Source organism: Procambarus clarkii, chromosome 7, assembly GCF_040958095.1.
Source record: "Procambarus clarkii isolate CNS0578487 chromosome 7, FALCON_Pclarkii_2.0, whole genome shotgun sequence".
Taxonomy (NCBI): Eukaryota; Metazoa; Arthropoda; class Malacostraca; order Decapoda; family Cambaridae; genus Procambarus; species Procambarus clarkii.
The window spans coordinates 15,977,907-16,005,467 of NC_091156.1; the positions used below are offsets into that span (position 1 = coordinate 15,977,907).

The following is a 27,561-nucleotide window of genomic DNA, read 5'->3' on the forward strand; positions in this document are numbered from 1 at the left end:
CATTTGTCACTTACTCGTTTGTCTATTTTCGTCGTTTTTCACCAGAATATGGGTTTGTTTTGGGGTGCTTACCTTTCTGGGTGCCTGTCCCGGTCGATGACAGATATAAAATGCTCCACAATCACATGTGCTTTTCTATAAGCCATTGATCCTCGTGCCTCTCAGAGGGGGCCAGGTTCAGGCCGTGGTCCCCGGTAGGCCTAGAACTCCACCCATATCGACTGATGCCAAAAGTTAGGGTATCCTTATCAGCCTGGATAGCTCCAGGGAGCCGTAGGGGTTCCCCCCAGAAAAATAAGAAAAATTTAATCAAATACATTGAAATAATTAGGTAATATTATCTTTGTGGCATCTGGGTGTCATTCTCAATCGACTTGAGAATGGACCAGGATGGACCAAATCGTCGTCGTCCCTTCACCTTCTATTGTGTGGTCTGGTCAACATACTTTAGCCACGTTATTGTGACTCATCGCCTGCATTTGTGGCAACTCCCGCCTGACAGCTCGGGGCGGAGCTGACCGCCTCCAACACTTACTCTGTCAACACCTCAATTTTGAGACTTCCTCGTCCTATTGTAGCCAAATTATGTCACCTACAATACATAACCCCCCCCCCCCCCATCCCTTGGTCAGGGAACACAAATGAACACTTTTATACAATTTTTTTTCTTGCACACAGCAGTGTTAACATCTATTAACCCTGTATCTGCGCAATGCTCACAGAGGCAATGGAAGTAACCTGCATGGCAATGTGCTCATCATACATAGACGATTGAGGGTCCCGCACACGATTTATATGTCCCGCGGCTACACAGGGTTCATATCAGCTTCCTCAGGGCTCTTGTAAACAGACGCTATTTTTAAAAAACACTTGTGGGCAACATCCTTGGGTGTGAGAGCCTCAGTACAGAGTGAGCAACTAAGGCTGGCATATGCAGTATGAGCTAAGAGCACTGCTGTTCAGGCTGTGACCACAGCATCGCCTAAAAATGACAAAATATACATGTAACTGCAATTATTTAGCTAGCTATGACAGAATGTTAATGTGTCTGGCCTTGAAGAAGAGAGTGAGGGAGGGTGAGAAGCGTCAGCTTCATATGTAGCGTTAGCCACTATGCTCTTTGGATCACCATTCCAGCTTAGTTGTACCGTTATGGTGAACAAAACATGTAGATACTTATATATAACGACTGTATATAGTGAATAAAAGCAAAAGCAGTATGGAATGTGTCCTAACACTGATGTGTCCGAATTCAACTCTAACCTTAGAAATCTAATACTAGATAACAGACTGAACAAAAACCATCTAATTATCGCAGGGGACTTTAATATTGACCTCTGCGAGCCTGAAAAGCCTACTGCTGCCAGCTTCCTCAACTGTATGAATTCCAGCTTCCTCATACCCTTAATCACTAGACCTACTAGAATCACTGATAGTACTGCTACGGCTCTTGATCACATCTGGACCAACATAACCTCTCCGCTTACTTCAGGGATAATCATCGATAGCGCTACAGACCATTACCTTACATTTCTCCTAACTAACATTAACAAACCACCTCTAGAGACAAGGGAGATAAGCTTTAGGCTGCACAATGAAACTGCCATAGGCAATTTTATATCTGCTGCTGCTAATGTCAACTGGGAGTCTGAATTAGGTAACATAGGGGACATCAACCTAGCAGTGCAATCTTTTCTTCAAAAAACTCTCAGCCTTTATAACACCCACTGTCCTATGCTAATGAAACAAGTCACAACTAAATGGCTAATCAATCCTTGGCTTACAAAGGGAATACTTAAATCCATTAATAATAAACATGACCTTGAGAAGAAGTATAGGTTAGGAATCGTCTCCAAAGAATTTTCAAAGAATTACTCGTCATTGCTATCTATAATAATTAGAAGAGCCAAAACTAAATACTACGAAGATAAATTTACCCAAACAAAGGGCAACATTAAACAAACTTGGAGCACAATTTCACAAATATTGGGATCAAAGAAGAATTTAAATAACAAACCAATACTCCTGTCCAATAACGATGGTCAGCTTACAGCCTCTGATACTGCTATCGAGTTCAATAGGTTCTTCTCTTCCATTGGGTCATCCCTTGTAAATGATATTCCATCTTCAAGTACTAATATGCAGGACTATCTTACAGGTAGCTATCCACAGTCTCTCTACCTAATGCCTACTAATTCCACTGATGTTAATGAGATAATCCTTTCCCTTAAAACCAAGTCTGGTGCCCTTGAGGAGGTACCAACTTTAATTTACAAAAAAGCTTCCAGATCTTTAGCCCCTGCTATTGCATTGCTCTTCAACAAGTCACTTGAACGCCAAACCTTTCCAGACATTCTAAAAAAGCGAGAGTAACCCCTGTCGACAAATGTGGTGATCTCACTGGTGTTAACAACTACAGATCTATATCAATCCTGCCAAACTTGTCAAAAATATTTGAAAAACTAATCTACAAGCAGCTTTACTCTTATCTAGCCAAACACAATATACTTAGCTCTTGTCAATATGGATTCAGACCCAAAAAAGCACTAACGATGCACTTATTAGTATGATTAACTTCATACATGCAGCTCTTGATAAAAATGAGTTCACTGTTGGGTTATTTGTGGACCTGCGTAAGGTTCTTGACGCTGTCAACCACCAAAACATTCTTCTTAAATTACATCATTATGGAGTCAGAGGTCACTCCCTCCAATACCTTCAGTCCTACCTTACTGACAGGTTCCAGTATATTTCTGTGAATAATTCAATTTCTCCCACCCTACCCATCAACATTGGTGTTCCTCAGGGCAGCATACTTGGCCCTCTCCTCTTTCTCATCTTCATTAATGACCTTCCAAATGCTTCCCGACACCTCAAACCAATTCTATTTGCTGACGACACAACCTTCATTTATTCCAGTCCTGACCTCCCTTGCTCTTAATGTCACAGTGAATACTGAGCTAAATAAAGTCCATCTTTTGCTAACTGCCAACAAACTCACCCTCAACATTGACAAAACTTTCTATATTTTGTTTGGCAATAAATCCTCAAATCAAATAAACCTCAGGATAAATAATACCCAAATTTGTAACAAAATAGATGGCAAATTCCTTAGCGTTCTCATTGACCACAAACTGAATTTCCAGGGACATTCTTAATATATAAAAAAAAAATTGAAAAACTGTTGGCATTCTTTCTAAGATCAGATATTATGTACCTCGCCCTGCCCTTGTGATACTTTATTACTCCCTCATCTATCCATATCTCAACTATGGTATCTGTGCTTGAGGTTCTACTACCCAAAATCATTTGCGTCCTCTAATTACTCAACACAAAGCTGCTATTAGGACAATATCCAACTCTGGCCCCAGACATCACTCGGTACCCCTACTCAAATCTCTGAATGTTAGATATTAAGTCACTGCACATTCTCTCATGTGTATTATATATATATATACATATAAAATGCTGAACTGTAATGCCAATGCTGACCTTAAAAGCTTCATTAAAGGTTGTAACAGAACCCATGAGCACCACACCAGAAACAAATACCTTTTTGATATTCCAAGAGTACGACTTAGTCAAACTAGAAATGCTCTACAAATCAAGGGACCCAGAACGTGGAATGACCTTCCCAACCATGTTAAAGACTGTACCTCTCTCAACCAGTTTAAGATAAAAACGAAGCACTACCTAATTAACTCCCTGTAACCTACCTTACCCCTATAATGTCAACCCATATCTGTTATTTTTTTAAACAATGCTGTTTGTCGACCAAATTGTATTTTTGCTGTTTTTCTGCCATGTTCCCCCCTTTTTTATTTTTATATTTTCTCAACACATTTCATACTTTAATCTCAATTAGTATTACGTCTTTAGTGTTTTTCCTGCCCGAAAAGCTATGCGTAATAGTGGCTTTAGGCATTGTATGTACTAGCTCTGTCTATAAATTCATCAATGTCTGTATCACCCCTTGTATGTATGTACTTTACCTATATAAACATTTGAATTTGAATTTGAATTTGAATTTGAATTTTAGAAGTCGCAACCTCGCCAGAAAAGAAGAGACAGCTGCAACAAACAAACCGATCACCAGAAACCAAAAGAGCAGAAGCCACGGAAAAAACAAACCAAAACCGAAGAAGCGACAACAAACCAAAGGGAAGAGAAAGAGAGCACCCTGTACAAGACCAGGATGGCTCACGCACCTGCTCATGAGACTGCGAGTCTGTCTTGAGTCTGCTCAGTCTGTCATAAGTCTGCTCATGACAGACTGCTCATGTAAATACATCTCAAAGGGATAGAGTAGCTTAGGCTATTTCTATCCCCCTCTACTTCAAGTCCCTCAAGGGGCGCACAAATTCAGTGAGTACAAATACACAAATCACAATACAAGAATCTCATTTAACATTGCAGGTTAATATTGTAAGCACCGCATATACAACCCGTTCTCGCACTTGCTTACAGTCAATATTGGCTTATTTAATAAGTGCATATGTGACATACTAATTGATTGGGAATATTTTAGTTTACCTTGAAAAGCTTCATAGAAAACACTGACCTCACCTAACCTTCTTAGTATGTTAAGATAAGCACCTTATTGCTTCTTATTTACAATTATTACTTAACCTATCAACGATATAGGTTAAGTAATTATTGTAATTAAGAAGCAATAAGATGCTTATCTTAACATACTAAGAAGGTTAGGTGAGGTTGGTGTTTTCTATGAAGCTTTTCAAGGTAAACTAAAATATTTACAATCAATTAGAATGTCATATATGCACTTATAAAATAAGCCAATATTGACTATACGCAAGTGCTGGAACGGGTTTTTTTTTTTTTTTTTTTTTTGAGATATATACAAGAGTTGTTACATTCTTGTACAGCCACTAGTACGCGTAGCGTTTCGGGCAGGTCCTAAATCCTATGGTCCCTGGGATACGATCCCCTGCCGCGAAGAATCGTTTTTTCATATAAGTACACATTTTACTGTTGCGTTAAACAGAGGCTACAGTTAAGGAATTGCGCCCAGTAAATCCTCCCCGGCCAGGATACGAACCCAGGACATAGCGCTCGCGGAACGCCAGGCGAGTGTCTTACCACTACACCACGGAGACTGTGAATATAAGTGTTACACTCTTGGGGCAAAATTCTTGTAGCTCCTAAGTATACTGTCTATCATACCATTATCACACATCCAAATAATTTGATGTGGTACACTACTTATTTCCTTATTTCTATAGTTATCAATAAGCCATCAATAATATAATCTCTCCCATTCTACCAATAACTGTTGGAGTGCCACAGGGCAGCATCTTGGGACCCCTTCTTTTTCTTATATACATTAATGATCTGCCTAATGTCTCTAACATTCTGAAACCTATTTTGTTTGCTGATGATACTACCCTCATCTACTCCAACCCCAACCCACATACTCTAAATGGTGTTGTTAATAATGAACTAAAAAAAGTCCACTTATGGATGTCAACCAACAAACTAACACTTAACATAGAAAAGACCTACTACATCCTATTTGGAAGCAAATCTACAAATGCAATTCAGCTTCAGATTGACAATGTAAACATTAGCAATAAAAATGATGGAAAGTTTCTTGGCATATTCCTAGACAAGAGACTCAACTTCAGTACCCACATACAACACATAACTAAGAAAGTCTCTAAAACAGTTGGTATACTCTCCAAAATCAGATATTATGTTCCTAACTCTGCTCTCATCTCTCTATATTATGCACTAATCTATCCCTATCTCAACTATGGTATCTGTGCATGGGGTTCAACCACTGCAAACCACCTCAAGTCCATCATCATCCAGCAAAAATCTGCTATCAGAATAATATCAAATTCTGCTTTCAGACAACACACAGCCCCCTTGTTTAACTCCCTAAACATGCTAAACATAATCTCACTCCACAAAATCTCTTGTGTCAACTACATTTACAAAACTCTGTTCTTAAATGCAAATCCTTGTCTGAAACTCTTCTTGAACAGATGTAATAGGACCCATTATCACCACACCAGAAATAAATATCTCTTTGATATCCCCAGAGTTAAACTTAATCTGTGTAAACACTCTATGCAAATAAAGGGACCCAGTTTATGGAACTCACTCCCTACTGAATTGAAAAGCTGTCCAACTTTTACATCATTCAAAATCAATACTAAAAAGTACCTAATTTCATCTTCATAGTTTTTCACTTTTTGCCTTAAAATTGCACTGTATCAATTGCTACCCAATCTCCCAACCTTTATGTTCCCAATTTGAACATCTTTACCATTGTGATCATTGCTGTTTTCTTATATGTGCTGCCAATCTGTTGTTTGGTGTTTATAAATCTTGTTTATCTGTATCTTTTGCTACCCAGTCTCCCAATCTTTATGTACCCAATCTGAACATCTTTACCATTGTGATCATTGCTGTCTTATATGTGCTGTCAATCTGCTGTTTGGTGTCTATTAACCTTGTTTAAATTACTAATCAAGCTGTCAATGTATTTAATCAGAGCTTTAATATAACAATGTGCTTTAATATACCTACTTATCTCTCTCATCTCATTTTTCTCTTGTAATGTATCTTTATCATTTATCCATTCTGATTGAAATTACCTACTTAAAATTATCTGCTAGATTAAGGACCTGCCCGAAACGCTGTGCGTACTAGTGGCTTTACAAGAGTGTAAATACTGTACTATCCAATGTATTCTCACAAACCCAATGTACCTTCTTGTATATAAATAAATAAATAAATAAATAAATAAATAAATAAATAAAAAGTTGACACACTAATACACAATGTTCTAATGTTCAAAGCTGCTATTAGGACAATATCCAACTCTGGCCCCAGGCAGCACTCGGTACCCCTACTCAAATCTCTGAATATGTTAGATATTAAGTCACTGCACATCCTCTCATGTGTATTATATATATATATATATATATATATATATATATATATATATATATATATATATATATATATATATATATATATATATATATATATATATATATATATATATATATATATTAGTATATTTTGGTAGCAGTCTTTCCTGTAGACATATATTATTAAATATGACCGAAAAAGTAAGATTAATAATTCTAACACGAATTTTCTCAATCTTTCGTACATTACGCTTCACTGTTGGAGGTAAATCAAAAATCACTTCTCCAAAATTCATTTTTATTTCTAGTCTGACGCGACACGGGCGCGTTTCGTAAAACTTATTACATTTTCAAAGGCTTCACAAATACACAACTGATTAGAACGTATCTCTGATTTTATATCTACATTTGAGTGAGGTGGGAAGGGTGATGTGGCATTAACACAAGACAGAACAGGAGGGGATATTAATAGGGTATTAAAAGTATCAACACAAGACAGAACAGAAACAATGGGTATTGAATAGAAGTGTTTGTAGAAAGCCTATTGGTCCATATTTCTTGATGCTTCTATATTGGAGCGGAGTCTTGAGGTGGGTAGAATATAGTTGTGCAATAATTGGCTGTTGATTGCTGGTGTTGACTTCTTGATGTGTAGTGCCTCGCAAACGTCAAGCCGCCTGCTATCGCTGTATCTATCGATGATTTCTGTGTTGTTTATTAGGATTTCTCTGGCGATGGTTTGGTTATGGGAAGAGATTATATGTTCCTTAATGGAGCCCTGTTGCTTATGCATCGTTAAACGCCTAGAAAGAGATGTTGTTGTCTTGCCTATATACTGGGTTTTTTGGAGCTTACAGTCCCCAAGTGGGCATTTGAAGGCATAGACGACATTAGTCTCTTTTAAAGCGTTCTGTTTTGTGTCTGGAGAGTTTCTCATGAGTAGGCTGGCCGTTTTTCTGGTTTTATAGTAAATCGTCAGTTGTATCCTCTGATTTTTGTCTGTAGGGATAACGTTTCTATTAACAATATCTTTCAGGACCCTTTCTTCCGTTTTATGAGCTGTGGAAAAGAAGTTCCTGTAAAATAGTCTAATAGGGGGTATAGGTGTTGTGTTAGTTGTCTCTTCAGAGGTTGCATGGCTTTTCACTTTCCTTCTTATGATGTCTTCGATGAAACCATTGGAGAAGCCGTTATTGACTAGGACCTGCCTTACCCTACAGAGTTCTTCGTCGACTTGCTTCCATTCTGAGCTGTGGCTGAGAGCACGGTCGACGTATGCGTTAACAACACTCCTCTTGTACCTGTCAGGGCAGTCGCTGTTGGCATTTAGGCACATTCCTATGTTTGTTTCCTTAGTGTAGACTGCAGTGTGGAAACCTCCGCCCTTTTCCATGACTGTTACATCTAGAAAAGGCAGCTTCCCATCCTTTTTCGTCTCGTAAGTGAAACGCAGCACGGAACTCTGCTCAAATGCCTCCTTCAGCTTCTGCAGATGTCTGACATCAGGTACCTGTGTAAAAATGTCGTCAACATACCTGCAGTATATGGCCGGTTTCAAGTTCATGTCGACTAAGACTTTTTGCTCGATGGTACCCATGTAGAAGTTTGCAAACAGGACACCTAGGGGAGAACCCATGGCGACCCCATCTACTTGCTTATACATGTGCCCATCCGGGCTCAAGAAGGGTGCCTCTTTAGTACAAGCTTGGAGTAGTTTCCTCAGAATACTTTCTGGCATGTCAAGAGGAGTACAGGCTGGATCACGATACACTCTGTCGGCTATCATTCCGATTGTCTCGTCCACAGGTACGTTGGTAAACAGCGATTCTACGTCCAACGAGGCTCTTATCCCTGTGGCCCGTGTGCCCCGCAGTAAGTCCACAAATTCCTTTGGAGACTTCAGGCTGAAGGCGCAAGGAACATAAGGAGTCAGCAGGCCGTTGAGTCGCTTTGCCAGTCTGTACGTGGGTGTGGGTATCTGGCTAATGATTGGCCGAAGTGGGTTTCCAGGCTTGTGCGTCTTGACATTTCCATACGCATATCCAGGTTTATATTCCCCAATGATCTTTGGCAGGTGGAGTCCGGATTTCTTGGCGTTTACAGTTTCGATCAGTTTGTTGACCTTTGCTTTTAATTCGGCTGTAGTGTCCTTCGTTACCCTTTGGAACTTAGTTTGGTCAGAGAGTATGATGTTCATTTTCGCCAGATATTCGTCTTTTTTAAGAATGACATATATTGGCGACTTGTCACCTCTCCTGACAACTATCTCCTTGTTCTCACGAAGGCTTTTAGCTGCCGCTTTAAGCTCGGGGGACAGTATGGTGTTTCTGTAGTTGCCTCGATTCTTTCCTCCTTCTGCAATAAGTTCTGCTTGTAAGGTATCTTTGGTAGTGACCTTCTTTTGTGTCTCGAGGTCGAATATGTCGTCCAACAGAATTTCCAACTCTACTTTCCGGGCCATTTCACTCGGTCTGGACATAACATGACAGTTTATGCCCAGATTTAGGAGAGTGACTTGGTCCTCAGTGAGGTTAATTCCTGCAAGGTTCAGGAAGCCATCTCTTGGTCGTGGAATTGCCATAGGTCCTCCATATAATGTTGTTAGTTTCTTGATAATCCTTGTTTCAGTGCTGAGGTGATGTTGGTCTGTGAGGATGTCGAGGTGTTGTTCAATGCGGGTACGGATACTATGGTCGATGTTGCTATTTCTCCACTCGTTTGTAGCATGAAGTAGTTGCGTTTTGTTGTCTTTGATTTCATTCTCTGCCTTGTATATCTGATCACGAATCAGATCCTGGCGATATTTTATCGTGAAGGCTTGATTCCTTGCTGCTGGGTCGTGCACTTTAATATTAGTATATTTTGGCACTTTAATATATTAGTATAACAGCGACTGCCCTGACAGGTACAAGAGGAGTGTTGTTAACGCATACGTCGACCGTGCTCTCAGCCACAGCTCAGAATGGAAGCAAGTCGACGAAGAACTCTGTAGGGTAAGGCAGGTCCTAGTCAATAACGGCTTCTCCAATGGTTTCATCGAAGACATCATAAGAAGGAAAGTGAAAAGCCATGCAACCTCTGAAGAGACAACTAACACAACACCTATACCCCCTATTAGACTATTTTACAGGAACTTCTTTTCCACAGCTCATAAAATGGAAGAAAGGGTCCTGAAAGATATTGTTAATAGAAACGTTATCCCTACAGACAAAAATCAGAGGATACAACTGACGATTTACTATAAAACCAGAAAAACGGCCAGCCTACTCATGAGAAACTCTCCAGACACAAAACAGAACGCTTTAAAAGAGACTAATGTCGTCTATGCCTTCAAATGCCCACTTGGGGACTGTAAGCTCCAAAAAACCCAGTAAATAGGCAAGACAACAACATCTCTTTCTAGGCGTTTAACGATGCATAAGCAACAGGGCTCCATTAAGGAACATATAATCTCTTCCCATAACCAAACCATCGCCAGAGAAATCCTAATAAACAACACAGAAATCATCGATAGATACAGCGATAGCAGGCGGCTTGACGTTTGCGAGGCACTACACATCAAGAAGTCAACACCAGCAATCAACAGCCAATTATTGCACAACTATATTCTACCCACCTCAAGACTCCGCTCCAATATAGAAGCATCAAGAAATATGGACCAATAGGCTTTCTACAAACACTTCTATTCAATACCCATTGTTTCTGTTCTGTCTTGTGTTGATACTTTTAATACCCTATTAATATCCCCTCCTGTTCTGTCTTGTGTTAATGCCACATCACCCTTCCCACCTCACTCAAATGTAGATATAAAATCAGAGATACGTTCTAATCAGTTGTGTATTTGTGAAGTCTTTGAAAATGTAATAAGTTTTACGAAACGCGCCCGTGTCGCGTCAGACTAGAAATAAAAATGAATTTTGGAGAAGTGATTTTTGATTTACCTCCAACAGTGAAGCGTAATGTACGAAAGATTGAGAAAATTCGTGTTAGAATTATTAATCTTACTTTTTCGGTCATATTTAATAATATATATATATATATATATATATATATATATATATATATATATATATATTGTGACGATAATCTCCTTCAAGAGATTGAGCCTGCTCTTCCCTCCACAAATACGTCGCAACAAATATATATAACTACTATGGAAGAAATGTCCAACAACACCAGCAAGGTTTGCCAGCGAGCAAAACGTATGCAGCCAGAGACACCTGCTCAGACTCAAACCGCCAAACTACCTGTTGATCGCTACCGGCTCCGCTGATTGGTCGCCGGTCTGGCTGTAACTGCACTCGCCCCCCCATACTACTTGATGTCTGGGGTCGCCACGACCTCAGACCTCAGAATATTCAGTGCTTTCGCAGTTACCACTCCTCCCGGCTAGACGTTAGCGTATACTGAGAGAGGTGGTAGCTTAAAGCCAATATTCCAGCACCTTACCTTTAATTTTGTATTGCACTTCTTGTTATTTTGTCTTAACGTAACTTTTCATTGTGTCATTTAATTATTCTTATTATTTTGATTGATTGATTTTATTATACGAATTTGTTTGTCCATTTTTTCATGTTTTGATTTATTTAACGTAATTAAAATTTCATTGTTAAAATTTACTTGTGTTTTATGTGTCTTCTCCTTACCTTACCACAGACGAAGTTCCAGTTTTTCTATTTTTTTTTATAACTATGTGACGAGGCCATACCCCTAGCCTTAAACAGCCGAACACCAACGCGTTACCGTCACAATATATATATATATATATATATATATATATATATATATATATATATATATATATATATATATATATATATATATATATATATATATATATATATATATACATCAGACAAGGAGAAAGCCCGCCTCAGAGCAGTGCGTGCCCCCCATGCAGGAGACTTCCTCCTGGCAGTACCCATGTCTGCAATGGGCACGCGCCTAGATCCAGAATCCCTTCGTGTAGCAGTGGCCCTCCGCCTTGGTGCCCCAATTCACACTGAATACAAGTGTATTTGCAACAGGGTGGAAGCAGACCAATACGGACTGCATGGGTTGCATTGCGGAAGCACAAAGGGCTGGCATGCAAGACACTACGAGGTCAATGACATCATCAAGAGAAGCCTCGTCTCAGCTGGGTGCCCAGCGGAGAGAGAACCTCGCATCCTAGGGGTCCAAAACCCGGATTTCCCAGCACTTCGCCCTGATGGCATCACCATATACTCATGGAAGGAGGGTAGACAGTTGGTGTGGGACTACACATGTGTATCCACCCTGGCTGACACCTATGTACACTTCGGAGCTGATCAAGCAGGTGGGGCGGCCAACCACAGGGAAACAGCAAAATCACTCAAGTACAGGCGACTGGAAGGTCAATACCTCTTTGTTCCCATAGCGTCTGAGACGCATGGCCCCTGGGGCAAGAGTGCCTTGGGATTTCTCAAGGAATTGGGGTCCAAGCTCATTGACGTCACCAGAGACCCAAGGGCTTCCAGTTTTTTATTTCAGCGTCTCAGTGTGGCGATCCAGAGGGGAAATGCTTGCTGCGTCCTCGGTTCCTGTCCAGAAGCGGAGGAGCTTCAAGAGATCCATAACCTTTAGGCATTTGTCTTGTATGTTTTGTAACCTTTAAATACACAATAAAGGAAAAAAAAAAAAAGGGAAGGGGGTGGTAGGAGAAAAGCACACAGAAACTGTATTGGAGGGGACCCACATTCCCTCCAATGCGTTATGTGTGGTTTCCTCCGAGGCTATGGGTCCCCCTTCTTCCAGCCAGAGGTGGTACTCCCTTCCCTATATATTTAAAAAAAAAAAAAGAAAAAAAAAAGAAAAAAAAAAAAAAAATATATATATATATATATATATATATATATATATATATATATATATATATATATATATATATATATATATATATATATATATATATATATATATATATATATATATATATATAACGCTGAATTGTAATGCCAATCCTGACCTTAAAAGCTTCATTGAAGGTTGTAACAGAACCCATGAGCACCACACCAGAAACAAATACCTTTTTGATATTCCAAGAGTACGATTTAATCAAACTAGGAATGCTCTACAAATCAAGGGACCCAGAATGTGGAATGACCTTCCCAACCATGTTAAAGACTATACCTCTCTCAACCAGTTTAAGATGAACACTAAGTACTACCTAATTAACTCCATGAAACCCCTCACCTTGCCCGAAACGCTATGCGTACTAGTGGCTTTAGGTATGCCTAAAGATGCCTAAAGATAGAGGTATGTTCTACCTCTATCTTTAAATCTAACAGGATGTTTGTACTGTAGCTCTGCAACTATGTATGTACTTTTCCTAAATAAATTATTATTATTATTATTATTATTATTATTATTATTATTATTATTATTATTATTATTATTACACAACTTGTGAGGGCAATAGGGCAAAAGTCCTTAAGGGATGTTCCTAGAGACCCTGGTTTGCGAACAGGGAGGACAACGGCATCGAGCCAGTCCTCAGGGACTGACGACGACTCCCAGATCCGATTATACAGACTCAGTAAATACTGAGACGTGCATGGAGGGAGATGATAATAATAATAATAATAATAATAATTTTTATTTAGGTAAGGTACATACATACAATAAAATTTTACAAAGATTGGTTGACTTATAGGTAGAGCTAGTACATACAATGCCTAAAGCCACTATTACGCAAAGCGTTTCGGGCATGATAAACTTAAATGACAAGCTTAATACTAATTGAGCATAATGAGTAGAATGAAAACAAGAAATGAAAACATAGATGAAAAAGCAGCACAAATACAATTATGTCAACAAACAGCGCTCTTAAAAAAAAACAGACATTGGTTGACAATAGAAGGGTAAGGTAGGTTACAGGGAATTTATTAGGTATAGCTTCGTTTTTTACTTAAACTGGTTGAGAGAGGTACAGTCTTTAACATGGTTGGGAAGGTCATTCCACATTCTGGGCCCCTTGATTTGTAGAGCATTTCTAGTTTGATTAAGTCGTACTCTAGGAATATCAAAACTGTATTTATTTCTGGTGTGGTGCTCATGGGTTCTGTTACATCCTTCTATGAAGCTTTTGAGATCAGGATTGGCATTATAGTTTAGCGTTTTGTATATGTATAATACACATGAGAGAATGTGCAGTGACTTAATGTCTAACATATTCAGAGATTTGAGTAGGGGTACCGAGTGATGCCTGGGGCCAGAGTTGGATATTGTCCTAATAGCAGCTTTGTGTTGAGTAATTAGAGGACGTAAGTGATTTTGGGTAGTAGAGCCCCAAGCACAAATACCATAGTTGAGATATGGATAGATAAGGGAGTAATAGAGAGTCACCAGGGCAGGGCGTGGTACAAAATATCTGATCTTAGAAAGAATGCCCACAGTTTTTTAAACTTTTTTTGATATATTTAGAATGTGTCCCTGGAAATTCAGCTTGTGGTCAATGAGAATGCCAAGGAATTTGCCATCTAATTTGTTACAAATTTGGGTATTGTTTATTTTGAGATTTATTTGATTAGAGGATTTGTTGCCTCGTTTGTTTATTGTTTGGATTTGATTTGGATTTGTTTAAATTTGTTGGATTTGTTGAGATGGCGAAGCATCTCATAATGAATACCATCGGAGCCCGCTGCCGTAGAACTGCAGAGGGCCAGGGCAGACTGGAGTTCAGAGAGAGAGAAGGGATCATTATAGGGAAGTCGAAGATGAGTGCAGAAATCTAAAGGACAAGATTCAAGGACAGGTTTACAAAGAAGGAAAGATTGGGGAAGATGAGAACCAGAGCTAACAGAAGAAAAGTGGGAACCCAGTTCGGTAGCGACCTGCAACGGGTCCGCCACAAGAGTATCACGGAGGTGAAGGACTGTTGAGACATCGTGAACGAACTTACCCACTATCTTGCGGATACGCTTCCAGATCTGTGGCAGAGGAGTTTCGGATGTAATGGTGAAGACATAAGACATCCAACATTCATGTTTAGCCATACGGATGGCCCTACGGGCCACCGCACTCTCCTTCCGAAATAACAGAAAAGAATTGGCCGTCTGCCGGCGGCGGTGTCTCTTCCAGGCTGCACGCTTACAGCGGACAGCCCGAGCACAGTCTGCATTCCACCAGGGAACGCACTTCCGTGGTCCCCGAGAGGAAGAGCGAGGAATAGAGCGGAGGGCAGCGTCGAAGACGGTGTCATGAAAAAGGAGAAGAGAGCGAGGGAGAAGCAGAAAGGAGAGATCAGAGAGAGCAGCACTGAGGGTAAATAGGTTCCAGTCTGCCTTAGCAAACTGCCAACTAGGGAAGGAGAGGGGAGGGTGAAAAGAGAAAAAGGTAACAAAGATGGGGAAATGGTCACTGCCATGGAGGTCATCAAGAACCTGCCACGTGAAATCTAAGTAAAGAGAAGACGAGCAAAGAGAAAGATCAAGACAGGAAAGGGTGCGAGTCCGAGAGTCCAAATGCGTGGGCTCACTAGAATTCAGAAGAGACAGGGAAGAAAAGAGGATGAACGGCTCAAGAAGGCGACCCTGGGTGTTTGTCAGAACATCACCCCAAAGGGAATGACGACAATTGAAATCACCCAGCAGGAGCACAGGCTCCGGCAAGGAGTACAGTAGGTGTTTAAGATCAGGAAGAGAAAGCGGGACACTCGGGGGGAGATAAATGGAACAAACGGTGTACCATTTCCCCACAAAGATACGAGCAGCAGAACAATGGAGAGGCGAAGGAAAAAGTATGGGGACAAAGGGAACATCAGAGCGAATCAAGAGAGCAGAAGAGTTAGGAGCCCCAGCAACAGCTGGGGGGGGGGGGAGAGAAAGGAATAGCCATGGAAGCGACAAGGACGAGCACTAAACATCGGCTCCTGGAGACAGACACAAAGGGGCGAAATCAGAAGCTGGAGTTCAAGGAAATTGGCGTAATAACCTCGAACGTTCCATTGAAGAATTGACATCGACGAGAAGAGAAAGGACAGCAACAGAGAACAACGAAGAAACAAAGGCGAAAAGGGAACACAGCACGTTAGAGAAGCGCAGGATCAGGGTCAGAGTCAGCGAAGTCAAGGTTATGGGGCATGAGTAAACCGAGTAAAGAAGGAGGGAAGGTAGCTAGAGGATCGACCAGGGGCAGACGAGTAGGGTCCGGAGGAGGAAGAGAGGGGGGGATAACCGAGGGTCAAGGACAGCAGCAGGAGAGGCAGAAACCTGGGGATGCACCTCAGCAAGGGCACCAACCGAGAGGAAAGTGGGGACCAAAGAGACCTCCATAGCAGCAACAGGGGACGTAACCACCGAAACGGGAGGGGATGGAGCGAGAGAGTCAGAAGTAGGGGGTGAGGAAGAAAGCCAAGCCTTTTTACCCGCCGGGGAGGAGGAAGGAGAGGAGCCAGACTTACACTTCTGACTCAAAGAGACATTTGTCCCAGCAACTACGAACTGGGCAACGGATTCCTGCGTCTCAAAAGGAGAAGCTGAACAAGAGCATACACGACGGCCGTTGGGAGAGCGATGGACATCAGCCCGTACTGACAGGCGGTGTGGAGAGCCAACAGACGGAGGAGAAGGATGGGAAGGAGGATCGGCGGGAGACGAGGAAGAAGACACAGGAGACATGACAGACTGGGCAGAAAGAAGGGGAACCCCAGACAGAGGACCAGGAGGGGGACCTTTCGGGACAGAACTCAAAGGAACAGAGGAGGGGACTGTGGGCATGTCAGGGTACAAGAGCTGGAAATGGTTTGGAGTCTGAGGAAGGTGGGAAGGACGAGGAGAGGAAGAGCGCAACACACAAGCATAAGAGATGTTAGCATAAGGTGGGAGACGGCGAACTTGGTGCCTCGCCTCAGGAAAAGTCAAACGCTCCCAGTGCTTCAAGTTGAGGACGGGTGCCTCAAGCTTGTAATGTATACATGCACGGGAGAAGGTAAGGTGGGCCTCACCGCAGTTGAGGCAGCGAACCTGGGGAGAAGTGCACTCCGACTTAGAGTGACCTTCGCCCCCACACAAAGGACAGAGAGAGACAGTCCCAGAGCAGCGGAGGGCACCATGCCCAAACCTCCAGCACCTATTACAGAGCCAAGGAGAGGGAATGTACTCCTGGACAGAGCACCTGGCACCAGCAAGAATGACAGAGGGCGGAAGGGTTCTACCATCAAAGGTAATCTTCACAACCCGAAGGGGCTGTCAGCGACAACTACGAGGGGGACGAGTAAACGTGTCTACCTCAAGGACAGAATGGCCCTGGGCTTCGAGGATATGCCAAATATCATCGTGGCAGTCCTGCAGATTCCGAACACCAGTTGCAATATGGAGCGGGAGGAGAATAGTGCCAACACTGGCATTTAACCGAGCGTTCTTTGAGACCCAAACAGGGGGTCTCGCCAAGGCAGCCAAGCAGAAGGCTGCATTCTGAGAAGGAGCAGCAACGAAACGTGTACCGAGACGGGTGGGGTTTAAGGTAACAGAGGCATCTACGGAATCAACAAGATGCCTATAGAGGGAGAAATCATCAGGAGGCATAGAATCAAGAGGGAGGAGATCAAAGTATTTGGCCCACGAAGCGGGACCAAACAAGGCTTGATACGCATCAGTATGGGAAGGAATCAAGCGAGTGCAGCCGTGGCACGGACGGCGTTGAGAACCCCCAGAGAGAGAGAGAGGGGTTAAAAGGCGCAATAGTCACAACTAGAGACTGAGCCGTGCCAGGGGACGAGGTGGTCACCACTGGGGGCTTGTGGCTCGACCCAACCACAGAGGAGGGAGGGGAGGCGAAGGAAGTAGTCAGGAGGGTCAAAGGAGGAGCAAGGTCGGAGCCCAACGCAGCGGGGGCTACAGAGCCCGGACTCGGGGGCTGCTTGGTCGCCCACCCAACGAGCCTGAGAAGGTACAAGAGAAACATTCAAAGACTTAAATACGAAAAGAAACACTTTCATTCACGAATGTGCCCCCACACCCACCATGGAGCCACAATTAGAGGTAGGACACCCAACAAGAAGCTATCGCCGATCAAGGCGGGGCCCCCTAGGGGTGCGTCGTGAGTATACGCCCCACAAACGCCACCTTAACCATTAAACCGCACAAATCATATATACATGTGCTTTCAGTGACAAAACCGAAACCGCGCATGTCATATATGATTTTGTGTCTAGCGCTATAATTTAAACGCCCCACCTGGGATAGAAACAGCTATAGTGCAGCCACGACCGATAGTTGCCAGATGCCACCTAGAAAAAAAAATCCAGGACAATATTCTTGGGTGTAAGAGCTTCAGTATTGAGCAAGCCATCAAGGCTGACGCACACAGCACGAGCTCACAGCACCGCTGTTCAGCTTGTGACCATGGCATCGCCTACAAATGCCATAATATATATATATATTCATGCTATTATTTAGCGATGATAGTATTACAGAAGACCCTTGACTGTGATAAAACTGACCAGGATTCTGATAATAGCAGGATTGTGGTGATATTTAGTGCTGTGCTCCATGGAGGGAGGAGTAATACTGTGGGAGGGAGGGAGGGTGGTGGCGTCATCTTCTGACTGTGTGTGGTCACCTTTTATTGACTGCACTCACCATACTAGCTTAGTGGTTCTCTATGGTGAACACAAATGTAGATACTTATATATAATGTGTGTATAGAGTGTAATAACAGCAATAGGAGTAAGTTGGGGGCCGCCATTTTGGTGAGAGAGGTGCGTCGTCTGCACGACTTATCATGTTGTTTACTGGTGGCCACTATGGTCTTTGGGCACCATACCAGCTTATTTGTACAGGTATGGTGAATAAAACAGGTAGATACTTATATATAATATGTGTATATAGCATAATAACACCACAAACAGTATTGTTGGAGGAGAAATATCAGTGCGTCTGGCCTTGAGGGTGGCCGTCACCAGCTGACTGTGTGAGTAGCTATGTCTTTGTGCCTTTACTCACCATACAAGCTTAGATGTACAGTTATGGTGAAGAAAACATGTAAATACTTATATATAACATCTGTGTATAGTGAATAAATGCAAAAACAGTATTGTGGGAGGAGAATGAGGGCGAGTGAGGTGTTGGAGTGAGTGGCAGCGAGTGGCTGGCTGGTGTGTGGCGGTCACTCCTCGTTGCTTTTTGACTCACAATACCAACTTAGTGGTTCGTTATGGTGAGCAAAATATGCAGATACTTATATATAACCTACGTATATAGTGTAATAACAGCAAAACTATTTGTTTATTGTTTTATGAACATAATAATTGAATTACTAATATGCACACCATAATTTTGAGTACAGCGATGGTTCACACATTTTATTATATAAATATATCACAATTCACTGTATTGAATAAAATTACTGCAAAAAAACTAAGAAAAAATCAGACATTGAAATAATTAGGTAATAATATATTTGTGGCAACTGCTGTCTAACAGCTCGAGCGGAGTAGACCTTGTCTGGTGAAGGCTCTGCCAACGCCTCTTTTTTTGCCAGACTTCCCTACCCTATTACGGCTAAACTATTCCACCTACGATTTTTTTGTTATTATTTCCGTAATCAGGGAACAAAAATGAACACTTTTATAAAACGAAAGAATTTTTTTATTTTTTTTTTTTTTTGTTCCTGTGGGTGTTAAGCCATTTAGGTGTTAAGCCATTTGGACCCATAGCAGTTTGAGGGTTAAGAACCGTCAATCCGTCGAGATCGGGTTCAGTGACGAAAGGAGGATTGACAATAAAAGGTTCCCCTCGCTCGAGACGTTGGGTACTACGGTTCTACGGGTGCAAGAATATGCCTCCTCAAACACCCGGGCGTCAAAACAAAAGAAGGCCAAAAGAATGATCAAAACACGCACAAGGTCAGCAGGAAATGACGAGAAAGGAGAAGAGGTGGGGGGAGAAAAACGAAACAAAAAGAAAAGGCGTCCAGCAAAATTCGTGAGGACAGCAGCAGGAGCACAAGGCTACAAAAGGACAGGGGACCGCCCCAAGGAGCATCACACTCTGGCAGCCGCCCACCAAGCCCCCCTCACGGCAGCAACAAGCTGGACAGGGTGGGGAGGAAGAAGTGAAGAAGATAACTAATTCTTGCTCTGCATGCTCTGAACTTAAACCTTGGTTTTGCAAGTTTGACTCTGGGCATTTGATTAAAGCTATTCAGCCATTTAAAGACTCAACTTAGATTTTAAAGGACCACTTCCATCACATTCAAGGAATAAATATATTCTTACAGTTGTAGATGAATTCTCTAGATTCCCTTTTGCATTCCCTTGTTCAGATATGACTACTGGTACAGTAATTCAGTGCCTGGTGCAGCTGTTTGCAATCTTTGGTATGTCTGCATACATACATTCTAATAGAGGAACTTCCTTTATGTCTGAGGAGTTGAAAGATTTTATACTAAAAAAAGGGGGTAGCAACTAACCGTACGACTCCTTACAACCCTAGAGGAAATGGCCAGGCTGAGAAATACAATAGGATTATTTGGAAAACAGTGCTGCAAGCTCTTAGGACGAGAGGCTTAGATGTATCCCAATGGTAAGTTGTTCTTCCTGATGCACTCCACTCTATTCGATCACTGTTGTGCACCTCTACAAATTGTACACCACATGAACAATTCTGCCAGCATACAAGAAGGTCTACTTCAGGGCGAACACTACCTACCTGGCTTGCTTGCATAGGCCCTGTCCTCCTAAAACGTCAGGTGCGGCAAAAATGATCCTCTAGTTGATGAGGTTGAGGTCGTAGACGTGAATCCGGAATACGCCCATGTCAAGTTGCCAGATGGCAGGATTACCACTGTATCATTAAGACATCTCGCACCCATGGCCACTGAGGGCTGTGGGAGTTTGGACCCCAATCTCAACATTCAACAGTAACACCCAGCGATTACGAAAGCTGGGGTAAACCCCAACCTGCCTCATCCTGAACACCTCATCCTGAACTACTTCGTTCCGAACCACCTAACCTAGAAACACCTAATTGGGAACCTTTCTCTGACATAACACTTCCTCGAGAAGGTGGTATGCAGGAACCGACTGGAACACTAGAGGCTTCAACTTTGCATGAGTCCCTTTGACGATCTGGAAGGACGCGCAGTACCCCTACACATCTTCTGGACTATGTTACTTAAAAGCTAGATGGGGTGAATGTAGTAAAATTGTTATTATATTATTGTACCCGGATGGATGCTCGCTTGACTGTTTTGTTGTCAGATCAGCTGTCTCGTGCCTGTGTACAGGTTGGTGGAATGTTTAACTACTAATTTGATTTCTATATATTCTAGCTTTAGTCATGTGCAGTTTTCTTGTTGTTATAATGAATAGACAGTGCTTAAACTATATATAAATATTGTATATTACATAGCTTGTGTTATTGCAGGATGTAACTGTACTGTAATTATTTGATCAATAAAGTCACATGTCTGGCAACGCTTCTCCTTTACCTCAAGCTGGAAAAATTAAAAGGGCCCTTACCGGTCTAAAAGATCACTTGACCAGACAGATCAACAAATACCATGATCTGTCTCAACAAATCCCAATTATCTATTTGGAACTGGAAAGTTATTTCCAAATTGCCAATAACAAGTTTGAACAAATTAGAGTTCAAATAACACAGTATCTGTCTGAACTTGCTGAAACACAAATCACAGATACAGAACTAGACGATATCATGAGTGAGCTAGCCCAGTTCAAAGATGATGTACAGGTTAAGCTACAATCCTTTAACAAATTAATTACCCAAAATAAAGTAACCACAGCATCCACAAAACTTCTACAGCCAAAAGTAAAATTACCCTGTATCAGTCTACCCACATTCTCTGGAAACGAGAATGAGAGTTGGGATGACTTTTGGAACAAGTTTGCTGATGCTGCAGATTCTAAACCCACTCTCCCCAAAACCACTAAGTTTACTTACTTACAAGCTCAACTCAAGGGAGAAGCCTTAAAGGTAATCTCCAATTTAAACTTAACCAGTGATGGCTATGACCTCGCAGTTCATCTGCTTAAGAGCAATTATGCTAACACCAAAAGAGCTGTTACAAATCTAGTCCAAAAACTGTTGGACTTACCAGCAACCGATAGTTCCACTGACTCCCCCCAAACCTTTAGATTGGAGTTAGAGTCCTTGCTTATGGCTTTAAGTCTTAAAGTTAACCTCAAGGCTGCTGAGTGGTTGACTAAAGTAATTGTAAGATGCAAGTTGCCCAGTGAAACATTGGACATTGAACGTTAGATCTCTAAGTAAACACTTCGATGATGTTAGTGCCTTGATTGAAACTATTGACAACAAATTCTCTTTTATTATACGCACTGAAACGTGGTTAAAAAAGGATACTACTCAACTCTTTAACATGCCTAACTACTCAGCAATTCACAACTGTCGTCAAATTCAGAGAGGTGGTGGTACTGCTCTTTACTACCACCAAGAACTAACATGCTTAAAAGTAATTAGAACTAGAGACTCCTGTGAAGAGTATATCTTTGCCTGCTTCAGAGTCAAGGGTGCTGAGTCTGTGCTGTCTGTGGGTGCAGTCTGTATAATTCCTAACACTGATGTGTCCGAATTCAACTCAAACCTTAGAAATCTAATACTAGATAACAGACTGAACGAAAACCATCTAATTATCGCAGGGGACTTTAATATTGACCTGTGCGAGCCTGAAAACCCTACTGCTGCCAGCTTCCTCAACTGTATGAATTCCTGCTTCCTCATACCCTTAATCACTAGACCTACTAGAATCACTGATAGTACTGCCACGACTCTAGATCACATCTGGACCAACAAAACCTCTCCGCTTACTTCAGGTATAATCATCGATAGCACTACAGACCATTACCTCATATTTCTCTTAACTAACATTAACAAACCACCTCTAGAGACAAGGGAGTTAAGCTTTAGGCTGCACAATGAAACTGCCATAGGCAATTTTATAGCTGCTGCTGCTAATATCAACTGGGAGTCCGAGTTAGGTAACATACAGGACATCAACCTAGCGGTGCAATCTTTTCTTCAAAAAACTCTCAGCCTTTATAACACCCACTGTCCTATGCTAACGAAACAAGTCACAACCAAAAGGCTAAACAATCCTTGGCTTACAAAGGGAATACTTAAATCCATTAATAAAAACATGACCTTGAGTAGAAGGATAGGTTAGGAACCGTCTCCAAAGAATTTTCAAAGAATTACTCGTTATTGCTATCTAAATTAATTAGAAGAGCCAAAACTAAATATTACGAAGATAAATTAACCCAAACAAAGGGCAACATTAAAAAAACTTGGAGCACAATTTCTCAAATATTGGGATCAAAGAAGATTTTAAATAACAAACCAATACTCCTGTCCAATAACGATGGTCAGCTTACAGCCTTTGATACTGCTATTGAGTTCAATAGGTTCTTCTCTTCCATTGGGTCATCCCTTGCATTGATATTCCATCTTCCAGTACTGATGTTCAGGACTATCTTACCGGTAACTATCCACAGTCTCTGTACCTAACGCCTGCAAATTCCACTGATGTTAATGAGATAATCCTTTCCCTTAAAACCAAGTCTAGTGCCCTTGAGGAGATACCAACTTTAATTTACAAAAAAGCTTCCAGATCTTTAGCCCCTGCTATTGGCTTGCTCTTCAACAAGTCACTTGAACTCCAAACCTTTCCAGATATTCTAAAAAATGCGAGAGTAACCCCTGTCCACAAATGTGGTGATCTTACTGATGTTAACAACTACAGACATATCAATTCTGCCAAACTTGTCAAAAATATTTGAAAAACTAATCTACAAGCAGCTTTACTCTTATCTAGCCAAACACAATATACTTAGCTCTTGTCAGTATGGATTCAGACCCAAAAAAAGCACTAATGATGCACTTATTAGTATGATTAACTTGATACATGCAGCTCTTGATAAAAATGAATTCCCTGTTGGATTATTTGTGGACCTGCGTAAGGCTTTTGACACTGTCAACCACCAAAACCTTCTTCTTAAATTACATTATGGAGTCAGAGGTCACTCCCTGCAATACCTCAAATCTTATCTTACTGACAGGCTCCAGTATGTTTCTGTGAATAATTCAATTTCTCCCACCCTACCCATCAACATTGGTGTTCCTCAGGGCAGCATACTTGGCCCTCTCCCCTTTCTCATCTACATTAATGACCTTCCAAATGCTTCCCAACACCTCAAACCAATTCTATTTGCTGACGACACAACCTTCATTTATTCCAGTCCTGACCTCCCTTGCTCTAAATGCCACAGTAAATACTGAGCTAAATAAAGTCCATCTTTGGCTAACTGCCAACAAACTCACCCTCAACATTGACAAAACTTTCTATATTTTGTTTGGCAATAAATCCTCAAATCAAATAAATCTCAGGATAAATAATACCCAAATTTGTAACAAAATAGATGGCAAATTCCTTAGCGTTCTTGTTACGACCCTGGGTTCTCCAGAGGAAACCAGAGGTCAAAACTTGAGCTATTAAACTTTCTGATAGTACAATTGAGTGCATCACGAACGGCAATTGTTTGCATCTTCCCTGCCAGACGTAAGACTATTCTTGTTTCTCAAAGAGCATTTAAAGACTGAGCTGGGGGGTTGATTATTAAATAATAACATAGGCACCAACTTTGCTTACTAATACTTTCTAATCATTTGTAAAGTAACAATACGTTGCATAGGGAAAGATCTTTAATGTGCTTAGCTGCACGATAAATTAGGCTCCTTCTGGCACCACGACATGAGGGAGGGCTAGCTGGTCGCTAGGAGCCTTCTTCTCTGGCTGGCGTTCGTGCGGACGAGACCTACTCTGTGGCTGCACCCCTAATCTCCTCCCTTCTCCTCTTACTTATTTCCCTTACCCTAAGTTCCTGTACCCTTAAGTTAAGTATTATATGGTGTTAAGTGTGCCTACTCTGGTAGTAAATATTGGTGAGACCTGGGGATAGTATTTGCCAGTGTTTTGGGTACCCCTAAGTGTTGTGTTTTGTATTAGGGTACCACATGGTCTCACCACCCTAAGCTGCATCCAGCTTCAGTGCTTATCCAGTAGTACTTTACCCTAGCTTGTTATTAGTGTAAACCTTGTATCCTGCCTATGTGGACCAAGGCTTTTAACGTAAGATAGTGTGGTAAAGTTATTACTATTATTGTTATTGGTGTGAGTGTATATGGGGGGTTGTTAAGGGGTAATAAATAAGTACATGAATTACAGAGTATCCCTTCTTCCAGTGTGGGAGTGCGTTGATCAACCCTTAGACTAACATATATGGTCTAGTAGCAAGTTATTACTACTGTGGATAGTTTATTTTGGGGGCCGGGCCTTTTAGCTCTCCCATATTTGATACTCTTGTCTTCTAACTACCCTTACCCCTTAATAGTACCAGTCCCCCATAGAAGCCCCACACACGCTATTATTTATAACAAGTGGTTGGCCAGTCCGGGAGGAACATTATAAGTGTAAAAAATTAGATTCTTGAGTGCCAAAATTTAAATTTTTTGTTTTCCGCAGAACGGTTGTGTGCTAGCCTAGGGTCCAGCTCATCTAGCAAAGGACATTCTTGCACTGACTGGACACCCAGCTGGATCTCTTCACGATTAAGGTTAGTGTGGCCTTGTGTTAGGGGCCGTGCAAATTCTTGTTTTTTTCCAATTTTTATTTTTTAATTTTTTCTTTGGCTGGGAGCTAAAATTGTTAGTGATGGCATCTGAAATGCAGAGACTGGCAATGGAGCCTTCAGCAGTAGAGATAAAGAAACTTACCAAGTCTAATTTAGTATTGTTAGGCAAGGAATTAGGCCTAGAATTAAATGACGTGGATAAAAAGTGGACTTTGGTGAATGAAATATTACAACATTGTATTGATGAAGAACTATTGGCAAGTGATACACCTTTATGCCAGCCTAGCCAAGCAGAAAGTGCAGCTCATAAGGATAGAGAATTAGCTTTAGAGTTAGCAAAAATAAAATTAGAGGATCAAAGACTCAAAACCGAGGAGGCTAGAATTAGAGCGAATGCCACTGGACCTCCACCTGCCGGGGATTCAAACCCCAGGCATTATGAGAAAAAGCATAATTTGCCTGAATTTTCCGAGTCAGACCCTGAAAGGTTTTTCAACCATTTTCAGAGATTGGCCATGTCCATGAACTGGCCAAAGGAAGAGTGGGTGAAAATCCTACAGGGAAGACTTAGGGGTAAAGCACAAGATATTTTTATAAACATGCCTGACGACGAGTGTTTTGAATATGATAAAGTCAGGGAATGTATTTTGCGGGCATATGAAATTACTCCTGAACCTCACCGTCAAGTGTATCGTAACCTTAGGCCTACTCACAACCAACCGCTCACTGAATTTGTTAGTGATCAAATTAGATTGTTTGATAGATGGATTCGCTCGGCGAAAGCCGAAACATACGAGGCTCTCAGGAACTTAGTTTTAATGGAGCATTTTATAGATATTATGCCAGAGAATGTCTCACAGTACATTAAAGGAAGGATAGAGTTAAATTCTAAAATAGGGGATTTGGCCAAGTTGGCAGAAAACTACCAATTGGCGGGCAAAAGGCCCAATAAAAATAATTATACCCCACAGAGTAGCAAAACTTATACCCACAGCCAGTCCAGACCAGCTCATTCTAACCCTTTACCTAATGCACCTTCTGTTTCAGACATAACTAACCCTGTTAAAGTGTCTAGCCCCACGGCACCTAAGGGTGAACCGAAGGGTAATTCTGTTAGTAATGTCTCTTCTCCCCGACGTTTTTGTGGTCACTGTAATCGTTCAAACCACAATATTAGCCGTTGTTGGCAACTGTACCCGGAAAAAAGACCCAATGCTCTAGTTGTGACACAGGGCTTGAGGCCTTCGGAAGGGTTAGGGAGTAAGACCTCCAACCCACAGTGGTTGGACTTGCTTACCCCATTCTTATCAAAAGGGAGACTACTTTTGTCTGAGGGTTCTTCCTGGAAGGACGTGGTGATCTTCCGAGACACCGGTGCCATCCAGACTTTAATTTTAGAGAGTGTGTTGCAAGGTGCCAACACTCTCGACACTGGAGAGGTGGTACTGGTCGAGGGTGTCACTAGTGATACTCGAGCAGTACCCCTCCATAAGGTTACCCTGGAATCTGATTTCCACAAGGGTGTTTGTACAGTCGGAGTCACTTCATACCTACCTTTCCCTAATGTTGATGTAATAGTTGGTAATGATTTAGCAGGGGATAAGGTAGGGGACTCCAGACTGCCTATTATGTTGCCTACCCCTAAGGTTTGCCTGGATCCACCCGCCGCAGAGGATAATGTTGTGTACCCTGCGTGCGCGGTGACCAGGTCTATGGGACTTAAATGTAAGGGCAGCCCTGTGCTTGCCAAGGTGGTAAATCCCGAGGTCACGAGGAGCTTTCCGAGTGGTGAAAACCAAGTGGACCTCGCGGACACATTCATGGCCCGACTCGATGACGTGGCCGAGGACATTGTGGAGAGCCTGCCACCGCCATCTACCGAGAGTAGTGGGGAGGTGGAGGAGAACACTGTTGAGCCTCGGCCAATGGCATCTGACCAAGGCCTAGATGCCTCCTTGAGTGAGTTACAGAAAGCTGACCCCACTCTTGCAGATTGTCATGAGACAGCTGTCTCTATGGAGGAAATTGTAG

The 27,561-nt window shown here is 41.8% G+C and overlaps 2 protein-coding genes across 2 annotated transcripts in view; one reads left to right on the forward strand and one right to left on the reverse strand.

Moving 5' to 3' along the window:
- The window catches only part of LOC138356891 (uncharacterized), a 418,031-nt gene that overhangs the window by 224,088 nt on the left and 166,382 nt on the right, over window positions 1-27,561 (reverse strand). The gene's annotated exons all lie outside the window — the stretch shown is intronic.
- Window positions 21,329-22,144, forward strand: LOC123761521 (uncharacterized). The gene has a single exon (XM_045747548.1). The coding sequence runs from the start codon at window positions 21,329-21,331 to the stop codon at window positions 22,142-22,144; it is 816 nt and encodes a 271-aa protein (XP_045603504.1).

Coding starts and splice junctions, on each gene's coding strand:
- LOC123761521 (XM_045747548.1), top strand. CDS start 21,329: ATGTCTGGCAACGCTTCTCCTTTACCTCAAGCTGGAAAAATTAAAAGG.